The sequence below is a fragment of the Pararge aegeria genome, chromosome 26 (assembly GCF_905163445.1).
Source record: "Pararge aegeria chromosome 26, ilParAegt1.1, whole genome shotgun sequence".
Classification (NCBI taxonomy): domain Eukaryota; kingdom Metazoa; phylum Arthropoda; class Insecta; order Lepidoptera; family Nymphalidae; genus Pararge; species Pararge aegeria.
Genome location: NC_053205.1, coordinates 1,203,075 through 1,214,032, shown reverse-complemented (window position 1 = coordinate 1,214,032; position 10,958 = coordinate 1,203,075). Strand labels below are relative to the sequence as shown.

General features: G+C 40.6%; 3 protein-coding genes across 5 annotated transcripts; 1 reads left to right on the top strand and 2 right to left on the bottom strand.

Annotated features, from left to right (window-relative positions):
• Window positions 1–205: 205 nt before the first annotated feature.
• LOC120635322 (protein ALP1-like) lies at window positions 206–2,580 on the top strand. 2 transcript variants are annotated; one of them, XM_039906299.1, is made up of 3 exons: window positions 206–616; window positions 1,458–1,856; window positions 2,028–2,580. In XM_039906299.1, exons 1-3 carry the CDS (start codon window positions 327–329, stop codon window positions 2,338–2,340), a joined length of 1,002 nt encoding a protein of 333 aa, XP_039762233.1. In that variant the 5' UTR covers window positions 206–326; the 3' UTR covers window positions 2,341–2,580. The 2 variants fall into 2 exon arrangements, with proteins under 2 accessions (XP_039762233.1, XP_039762232.1); XM_039906298.1 differs by having other exon boundaries at window positions 1,458–2,580.
• On the bottom strand, window positions 607–2,771 carry LOC120635323. Its single transcript, XM_039906300.1, has 2 exons — window positions 2,576–2,771; window positions 607–1,325 (listed from the first exon to the last, which is right to left on the bottom strand). The coding sequence occupies exons 1-2, from the start codon at window positions 2,745–2,747 to the stop codon at window positions 631–633; spliced, it is 867 nt and encodes a 288-aa protein (XP_039762234.1). The 5' UTR covers window positions 2,748–2,771; the 3' UTR covers window positions 607–630.
• A 3,023-nt stretch (window positions 2,772–5,794) lies between these two features.
• On the bottom strand, window positions 5,795–9,534 carry LOC120635245 (keratin-associated protein 5-3-like). 2 transcript variants are annotated; one of them, XM_039906205.1, is made up of 2 exons: window positions 9,299–9,534; window positions 5,795–6,907 (listed from the first exon to the last, which is right to left on the bottom strand). In XM_039906205.1, the coding sequence occupies exons 1-2, from the start codon at window positions 9,402–9,404 to the stop codon at window positions 5,829–5,831; spliced, it is 1,185 nt and encodes a 394-aa protein (XP_039762139.1). In that variant the 5' UTR covers window positions 9,405–9,534; the 3' UTR covers window positions 5,795–5,828. The 2 variants fall into 2 exon arrangements, with proteins under 2 accessions (XP_039762139.1, XP_039762140.1); XM_039906206.1 differs by lacking the exon at window positions 5,795–6,907 and adding an exon at window positions 7,713–8,475.
• Window positions 9,535–10,958: the final 1,424 nt, after the last annotated feature.

The window sequence follows — 10,958 nt, the reverse complement described above, 5'->3', positions numbered from 1 at the left end:
TCGACTCAACATACAAAAATAAGAAGATAATTGTTATTGTTGTAGCTATGGATTTTTATCTGAATTAAACGTTATTATTATTAATCAACAACGCGCATTGGAGCAGCGTGGTTGGTCTATGGTATGGTCTATCTGAAACAGTCCGTCCTATATGACGAATGCTGTGCACAGCAGTGGGATGTTAATAGGCTGCGGATGATTAAGAGCTAGTTCAGACATGGCGGATTCCGCGCGGATGCAAATCGCGCGGTTCTAAACGCAAGTGTTCAGACAGGCGCGGATGTACATGCGGAGTGCCGTTATTCGCATAGGGTGACAGTCCAATCATGGAAGTCGAAGAAGCAATATGTGTGTACTTGTTGCTCCGTAAAAAAGAAAGAAAGAAGAAACGGCAGTATTGGGTGCATCCAATATTACGCGATCGGTTTACTCATGGTCAGTTTCAGACTTTATATCCAAAATTAAGAAGTTTTGAACCAAAATTCTTCAATTATTTGAGAATGTCGATAAATTCATTTGATGAATTATTAGAAATGATGAGTAAACAAATTGAATCTAATGATACCCATATGAGGTCAAGCGTGTCCCCAGAAGAAAAACTCGTGATCACATTAAGGTAAGATATTTATTTTATACGTCAGAATATATATTTTGTACTATAGAAGACTGTGAATCGTCAGTGCTATTGCATGATAAAGGCGATGGAGACTCTCCTGGTACTATTGTAGAATATCCAGTGAAATATCCTTGTGGGTTTGAATATTGTTGGTTTTGCCAAAATACTGCATTAGGCGTGTTTTGCTGGCTCGTGATATGAATAGGCGATGGTAATTTCTGCCCTTTCTGTATTACCTGGAGCAATTCAATTTTAGTAGCCAATCGTTTATTTTCTGGAACTTTCTTTAACTCTTTATACAATGACATGCAAAAAAGTTTATCATCATCATCTTGCTTTGACATACTTTCTTGTATTTGTCTTTGTATTTTATCTCTTGATTCAATACTATTTTCTAATATGTTAGACAATCGCTCTTCTGAAGTAATTTTAGTTTTCTTCCTTTTATTGGGTACCGGTTGTATTTCACGTGCATTTACAAAATTATCTAGCTTTTGGTCAATGTTCCGAATTTCTTCATTTTTGGCTTCATCTATGTTTGTGATAGTTTCTTTGTTTTCTATCGTCTTCTGAAGAAAAGAAAGCCGGTCGAAATACATGTATTTTGAACCTTTACATGCACCAGAACCAGAAGGAATTGATTTGCCTTTCTTGAATTCCTTATTATAAGCATCACGGATGTTCTTCCATTTTTTTTGTAATGATACACCTGGAACAGAAATCACTATCTTTAACAAATATAAATACAGTAGCGGTTAGGTAATTCAAGACACTCATTATGCTTTAACTAGCGGACCCGGCAGACTTTCAAAACGATACAGATTAATATTTTATTTTTCAGATATCTGGGTACTGGTTGTTCCTTTGGAGAACTACATTACAACTTTCGTCTTGGCAAATCTACAATCACAGGAATTGTCCGTGAAGTATGTGAAACTCTGTGGGAAAAAGTCACAAAAAACGTCATGCCTGAACCCAGCGAAGATATATGGAAGAAAATAGCTAAAGATTTTGAAAAATATGCAAATTTTCCCAATTGCATAGGCGCCATAGATGGCAAGCATATAAGGATTACAAAACCCAAAGATTCGGGTTCTTTGTATTATAATTACAAAACTTTTTTTTCCATAGTACTGTTGGCACTTTGTGATAGTAACTATTGTTTTACTTTCATAGATATCGGATCTTACGGAAAAAGTAGTGATTCTGCAATTTTTAAAAATTCAGCATTTTATAAAAGGTTAATAGAAAAGTCATTACACATACCAAAACCTAAACCAATATCTGAAACAGATCCTAAACCATTGCCATACGTCATAGTTGGCGATGAAGCGTTTGGTTTATCCGAAAATGTAATGCGACCCTATGCAGGTAAAGGGCTATCATATGAAAAAAAAATATTTAATTACAGGTTATCAAGAGCTCGACGTTTTATTGAATGCACTTTCGGAATTCTGGCAAACAAGTGGCGCATTTTTCATAGGCCTATAAACGTGAATATAGACTTTGCCGAAGACATAATAAAGGCCTGTTGCGTGCTACACAATTTTGTTAGAACTAGAGATGGTATACAGTATGAAGATACTTTACATACTGCGCCAATGAGTAATCTTATTACATTACATGCAGGAAGGGGTACACCATCATCATTAAACATTAGAGACAAATATGCTAATTACTTTGTGAATGAGGGTCGTGTAGAATGGCAAGACACGAAAATATGAAATTAAAATTGTTACAGTTCGCGCCAAATAACTAAACTCAAGATGGCGCGTCGCGTTGGTGGGTTGTACATATTACAGTTAATAGCTATACGTTACTGTGGTAACGTGATAGTTTTCCCGCGCTCGTTACGTACCGCCAAACAACGTTATACACATTTCAGTTATTTGGGGTGGACTGTCTATTACAAAACATGTAAACTACCCTGGTAAAATGTATAATTAAATGTCTACTGACCAAAAAGAACCTTCTTTTCCAAAGAATCCTCATTTTCTCCAAAAATCTCCACCAGCTCCTGCCAAGCTCCGTTTTTAATCGTTTTGTTAGAATATTCTGCACATTGGATGTTCCACAAAGCAGGTCTTTTTTCCACCTCATCGATGAATAGCTCGGTGTCGAAGCGATCCATTGTCACCGTCCGATACGCGCGGCTTCCGCGGAGCAACTGAACGCCCTCTAGGTACGTCAAGTAAATAAAACCGAGCGGCGACCGCGCGAATTCATTTTCTCGGTTGAGCCGCGCGGATTGTCAATCCGTGCGGACAGGTATGAACGATTTGTAAGGCGCTAATGTAATTAGGATCCGCGCGGTTCAACCGCGCGATTTGCATCCGCGCGGAATCCGCCATGTCTGAACTAGCTCTAAGTCAGTCAAGTCAAGTCAAAAATATCTTTATTCAAGTAGGCCCACAGGTGGCACTTTTGATGCGTACATAAGAATTACACGGTAGTGAGATGATCGCGATAACCACATTCGTAAACTGAAAACTAAAGCTACGAGGGTTCCAAACGCGTCCTGATCTAAGAAGAAGCCCACAACAAACTTAGCCGGGTGTTTTTTTTTGTTATCACCATCTCACAATGTCATTTCAAATTATTAGAAGAGCCACCTGGTTAGAGCAATAATTCACACCCAAGCTTTTTTATCGATTACGTAGTCCTTTATACTGTGATGATATCATGATGATGACACTGACCTAGTAGTACTTTTTTTTTAAATCAATAAAATAAAAATGCAGAATTAATTTATTGTTACAGTGTTACAGCTGAAGCCAGTGGCGTGCACTGGGTTTCCTACCAGGGTATGCATACAGCAGATCCTCCAAAAATTCTCCTCTTATACGAGCTATATATAAATTTTACGGTAGGCAGTGCTTTTGCGCCTTTATGAAGTGCACGCCACTGGCTGAAGGTTATTATAATTAGCTTATTTTTCCTTTGTATCGTCGTAATCATTACAATCAGTCTCGTTGTTCGATGTGTGATTAAATATTGGAAGCCATTTATGGACAGATGTTGTATATCCACAATGTTGACATGGACGTGAATTCTTTTTACAAAGAAGACACCAGTAGCACAAAGGTTTACTGTTTACAGCGTCAACGTTTTGCTTGCGCGGGCAGATTTTATCCTGACGGTGTCTTTTAAGATGTTTCCTTTGAATCTTCACCTGCTGCCAGTCGTGATTAGCAATATTAGCATATTTTTTCATACTTCGCGTTGTATAATAGCATACTTGGATCGTGTCCTGACGTGGCAGGGTTCTATTATGAGTTCTAGGTTTGTTGAATGGATTGTTTCTAGATAAAGCACAAATAGCGTCATATCGTGAAGGTGGGCTTTGCCGCAGTGATTTTGGAGTAAGGTTTGACGAACAAGGGTGCCCAAGAGTAGATATTGGTCGTGCGCCTGTTCTCGTTTTGCTGAAATAGACGGCGCTTTTAGGAGCTGTTCTTGTGGATGGCATAGGTGGCTTAGGACCGGAAAACCTATTTGCGGCAGGAAGTACACTAGCACGCGTCTCTTGAAGGTAATTTGGGTTTAAGCGTACGGAAGACTTCGGTTTTGGACTTGAGGGATTGTACAAGATTTGGGGCGTTATAGGACCGCATGGCTCCTGGCTAATGGGTGTAATCGGTACGTTTACGCCTGGTCCGAAAAATGGACTGGGCATATTCGGATCGGGCATGCTCGGATCTGGCATATTGGGACCAGGCATGCTGGGACCGGGCATGCTGGGACCGGGCATCATGGTCTGGCCCCAGGGCATACAATCAGGGGGATAAGGTGAAAATGTCGGAAAAGGACCGTAAGAGTATTGCGCACTATTAAGCGAATGAGGATCGTACATACTCCCCTGCATACCAAATGGTACAAATTGTGTACCCGATGCATTCGGCAAAGAAGGTCCATTTGGTGTTGCCACGCCGCATATTCCACAGCAACCAAGAGGTCTACATGGTCCACACACGCAGCACGACGAAACACCTGAAGGGCCACAAGGACCGCCGGTGCACGGACCGCATGGCCCAGATGGCCCACCAGGGACAACAGGGCCTGTGCATGGCCCGCATGGACCCGTGGCTACATGATATGGCCCACAAAACCATGAGCCGTACGGGTAATAGTAATAGCCCGTCATGTATTGCAGGCATTTCGGAGGAGTGTTGCAGGGAGGCGGAAGAGAGCAGTTACCCGAACATGGACATGGGCCAGGACAAGCGCAAACGGCTTCTAAACCTCTTACTGAACCAGCTGTCTGTTCGAAGTCCGATTTCAGAGATTCCGTCGAAAACGCTCGCCTTGGGAATTTGAGGAGCGTTTGATCAGGTAAAGCTCCGTAATTGTGGAACAACCGTTTATCTGTCGCATAGACAGCGGAATACGATTTCAGCAAACAGTCATAGCATGTGCTGCTTGGCATAGTTGACAGTGCCATGCAAGGACAGGAAGCGGTCTTGTACGGTTGACGCAGGACGCAGGCGATCCTATTCTGCCGCCTCATATCTTTCAACTTTGGAAGTGTTTTCAAGGTCAATCTCTGTATTCTCTTGCCCAGACTTCTCATGTGCACTGAAAGGATGACTCGAGCTTTAGTTAATAACATCCTAATTCCTACGGGTTTTATATAGTCACAGGATACACATACCTAGAGTACTATCTATTTATAACTAAACTAGCTATTGCCCGCGAATTCGTCTGCGATTGATTTTGATTTTTGATTCTAAATAGTCCTAAAAAAAATTAAAGTATTCAGGATCGCTAAATGAGGGGTTTGCTACTGGCTGAGGAGTTCTGCCCTCTAACTCCAACCACATTCATCAGATCTACACAAAGTTTGGGCAAAATTAAACACATATCATAGCCTCTAGTACATAAATAATTATTTAAATCGGTAAAATCGTCAAAAACTTTCATCCCCTCTCTCAAAGGAACCGAACTTAATGTCGGGATAAAAAGTATCCTATATTACTACTAACACTTCCAAGAATATGTGTACACAGTTTTATTGAGGACCGGTTAAGTAGTTTTTGCGTGAAAGCGTAACAAACAAACTTTCATTGACATTTATAATATTAGTAGGGATAGGGATAATTAAAAGAACAGTCAAACAGACAGTTAAACATTATTTATTTTTGATAAATAATAAAAAAACAGATTATTGATGGAACGTTAGTCGATCGTATAAGTATTTTTTGTCTGTTTCAATTTAATCGTCATAAGCTTTTATTTCAACATCTATATCAGGTCTAGGAGAATGCTTCTTTTTATTGGAAATTGAAGAAACATTTCTACTTTCTTTTAAATATAATCTTGCCTTTCCCGTCGGAGTTGCCAAATTGTGCCGAGTTTGATAATAGGAATATTTCCAATTTCTTTGTGTATGAGTTGTAGGTGCTTTATATGACAAGTCTTCGGGCATTTTATTAGTTTTCGTATGATAAAACCTTGTTCTTGATATGGAGTCTAGTGTACTTTTTATTCTAGGTTCTTTATCCATGAAGGAAGTTTCTAATGAATTAGGACAAAACATGGAACTTAAAACGGGAGGCAGGCCAGTAGGTTTCTGTTTTTGTTGTGAATCCTTTTTATCGGCAGCGGGTGAACTGAAATTGAACATTTTAGAAAAGCCTGTCCGAACCTCCTGCGTTGATTTGGGCACAGTATGGCATGGCAATTCCATTGGAAATTGATTTGTATCAGAAACGTTTTTATTTGAGCACATGTTTTTAGTGTACTGCGGTGCACAGACGCACGCTGGGCAACATTTCGGTGGGCACGGACATGGGCACGGGCCATTGGCTCCCACTGGAGCACAAGTTCCAGAGACGTGGTAAGGCCCACAAAACCAGGTTCCATAAGGATAATAGTAATATCCAGTCATGTACTGCAAGCATTTCGGTGGGGTATTACACGGTGGCGGAAGACAACCGCAGCCGGCTTTAGAGCCACAAGGGCCACATGGAAATGGGCATGGGCATCCAGCGTTACAGGAACCGTAGTTCCTCTTGAAAACTTCTCGATGTGAAGAATTCATTTGATGAAGGGAGCTGAATCTCTGTAGGGACCTTGGACTTGCCACTGAGTTGTATTGCCTAAATGAAAATGATGTTGTTGGTTCAATCAGAGTGCCAGCGCGAGGGCATGATATGCTCAATCGAAGACGTCGGGTTGTGCTTTGTCCAGCAATGGACTGGATAGTGAGCTGTGGCAGCTTCCGTCTTCTTCCCTTTGTCGACACCGACGTAAGTTCCCTGACTTTGTAGATTCGACGAGCGGCTGGCATAACTGCAAAGGGTATATCAATGCCTTATGCTTTATAAATGGTGATTGCTAAATGACGTACGTAAGATATTTTGTATTACTCATGCGGGGAAAGTAGTATCTTGACGCTCGCTGTTGCGGTTGAAAAAGAACCGTTTGCCCATTTTACAAATTACGCGTGAGATTTTTCATAAATAAAACTGTTATTTGAGTGCGACAAGTTTACTTGTAAGAACTTATCGCACTTGTTGCACAATATACTATAATTCAGATTTTTCTCATATATATTTTTGCTGGTGGCTAGTAACCACCCCACCGGCAACGTTGTGCCGCTTAGCCGCATAGAAACCGATTAGGGTTATGGGTACAATTTAACTGCCATGCCCGTAACCCATTAGCCCGTTTCTATCTTAGACTGCATCATCACTTACCAGGCGAGATTGCCGTCAAGGTCTTAATATTTAATTTATTTTCTACATAAGTAAATATCTCTACATTATTCGCGGATCTAAGTTCTTACCATTTTTCTACTACAGCAAAAAGATTCTAATAGGCTAATATTGAACTTTAATGCGACAGGTTTGACGATATTACTAGTAATGTCATCTGCAGGTACCGCCAAAGCTATCGAGGATAGTTTTTTTAAATTAAAATAACACGTATCTGATGTTTTATTTATTCATTGATTGGTTGTTCTGCCGATACGGTATTGAGTTTTCTACGCAAAAAACTATACTAACTGGGACTACTAAAGAAAGCTCAGTAATAATACGGTACCAAACCAAAAAGAGAAACTAAAGCGTCAACATCATTAAAATAAAAGTAAATACATAGTTGGAAACGTTTATTAAAATCCAATATTATTTGTTTAAATAACATTAAAAAGCGTAATATGAAGTCGGACAAAATGTAATACGAAAGATACTAAGGCGAAATTTTTATAGAAGGTTGCCGTCCTGCTTTTTTCTCTTGAGATTTCGGGTCCAACTTCATTTGCTGGATTGGCGGCATTTGAGTAATGTGCGGCATTTGTTGCATTTGTCCCATCTGCGTTTGAGATAGTTGTTGAGGCTGGGATGCCGGTGACGCCATGGCTGCAGCCATCGCTTCCATCATCGGTGCAGATCCGCACACGGGGCAAGGACAAGATTCGCACTTCTTCGCTGGGCATTTAGGTGGGCAAGGGCAGGGGCACGGGTAAGGACACGGGCATGGACAACGACATGGTCCGCAGGGTCCACATGGTCCACAGGGGCCGCACGGCCCACATGGCCCGCAGGGTCCACAAGGTCCACAAGGTCCGCAAGGTCCACACGGACCAGGACTACGGCAGGGACCACACGGTCCACATGGCCCACACGGCCCGCAAGGTCCACAGGGTCCACAAGGTCCACACGGTCCGTAAGGGCAGGGGCAGCGGCAGGGCCCGCATGGACCACAGGGCCCGCACGGGCCACACGGACAGGCACCGCCCGGCCCATCATTCGCCTCCGTCTTTTTCTCAGCGTAGCATCGCACCGCAGTCACATGGTCGCCACAGCTGAATGTTATCCGGGCATCGGAAGGGCCGAATGCCGCGCCACGCGCCGCCACTGCAAAGGACATCCATGCTTATAATACTCGGCGTTATCGGAGCTGGTGGGTTGTGCTATTCGAAGAACGAAGGTCACGAGTCGAGTATTATAGATGGAGGTCCCACGCAGCGGCCACCGTTCTCCGAAATAACACGGAACAACACCAGCGACGACTATCATGAAGAATCAAATCGACTTAGCACACATCCACGAAAAAAGACAACACTATGAAATTGCCAACTGTCAAATATTCAGTGACATTTAAATAATCTTCTCTCAAACTATCGAGTTTTAAAAATTACATTTTACCTTATTATATTTTCTATATCAACAGAAAAAAAGCAACAGCTTTTTTTTCGAAAATTAATGATGTTAACTACCTTCTACTTCTTAAGATAGACGTAATAAAATAGAGATTGTTTTCAAAACTATGTTGGAATGCTATGATAAAGTACAGATGGCGCCTAGGCACTAGAGAAGTCCTAGATAAATAAATAAATAATAAATAAATGAATATACTACGGCAATACACACATCGCTATCTCTCCACAAAGTAAGCGTAGCTTGTGTTATGGTACCAAGATTGAAGATAGCTGCTGCTTTTATGAATTAGATATACATAAATACTTATAATATACAGATAAACGCACACACACTGAAAAACAATCATGTTCATCACACAAACATTTTCCAGTTGTGGGAATCGAACCCACGGCCTACGACCCAGAAAGCATGGTCGCTGCCCACTGCGCCAGTCGGCTGTCAAGCGGCTAGATACATATATGAATACTAAAAATAAACGCTATTATTCTATCAAAATTTTTCTCATTATTTAACTTACACAAAGGTGCTTTCTTATTTGGTGCCGTGGTCAAAGGGTGCCCTTTGATACTTTTTAATATTTTTGCGTTTTTCGGCAAAAATGCTTTCCTCAACACTAGAGCCATTTTCGGTGATTAGGTTTCGGTTTTATCGGTTATTGGCGGTATATATACTTGGAAATTTGGTTACGGCTTTTTTTATTTTACTTGATGTTTTTTGCCATGGTAGGTAGGTGGACGTGGTTGTCTTGTCGGAACAAAAGATGTTGTGTTGGATCAAAATTTGAATTTTGAGTTCTTCTCATTTTCGTTCTTTTCGCGTTATTCTTGTATGTTGCTAGTGTCGATAGAAAAGTATATGCCAGAACCTCTTTCTAGGACTCATTAAGCTAAACGCACATATTATAATACTCGTCACCAAAGATTTTCATAAATCGTGAATCTTTAACAAGGCAAACTTCATTAACCTCTGAGATAACATTTTAATTAGAGATGCCCCAAATATTCGGCCACTTTGTTCAATTATTTCGTACTATTCTGACTATTGCCGAAACTACAATATATAAATTTAAAGTTTGTAAACCTCCGACTACCAATATCATGTACAATATTCAAACACACACGCGCGCGTGCACTTACATATACACACACTCGCTCACACGCGCGTTGTCATGCACGCCCATACTCACTACACAAGCAGTCGCATTAACACACACCCACACGTAGAATCGTAGTCGTCGATGTTAAGTAGGATATCTGGGGCCAGGATGTAGAGCAAGAAATGAATGACGTAAAGGAATTTGAATATTGCTCGGAGCTAGTCATTTACGGCTGTCTGTTTCGCACAGTTTCGACCACCTAAGGCTCCGCTACGAAATATTTTTATCAGATGCAGGTGCTTTATAAAAAAAAAACTATTTTATTTAGCTGTTGCCCGGAACCGTCAGTTTTCCCGGGGATTTTTGTAGGTAAAAATAGTACTTTAATCACGTAGTATATCACTTTTATGTATCATCAATAATTTTCTCAGCGCACGCCAAATAATGACTTGTTTAGGCAGTATTTTGTTTCTTAAGATACCTACTGCGATATTCTTAAGCACCTTGTACAAAATTATATTTGTGGGCAATGTTTCTTCGTTTTAATTTTACTTTCTTAAAATAGGTCGAGTAGTTTACGATTTTTTCAAGTTTCCTCTTTAAAATATGATTAGTTATTAAAGACAACCTCTTTCTTGAAAACAGTCTGAATTTGAACTCAGTGTTCGATGCGCACGATAATAATTTAGATGTGCTCTCAGCTTTACAGTAAATAGTGCAAGGAAAACTATGGTGTAAATAAATTTATACATACTCAACGCATATTTTATGCTCATTGTCTGGCGTAGTGTTTGCATACTCATAGCCTACTCATATTGAGATAGAAAAATGGAGTTCGAATCTCACGCACCTGTAACTTTTCTAACGTATGTTTCACTTTCTTCAACGGTGAAGGAGAACATCGAGAGGAAACCTGCATGCCTAAGAGTTCTCCATAATGTAACTGGGCCAGTGTGGTGGATACAGTCTGAACCACTTCTCATTGTGGGAGGAGAGGAGGTAATGGGTTGATATTATGATGATGAGGTACAAAATCTTACACTAGGATCTCCGATGGTATTTTAAGTTGAATACTAAGCTT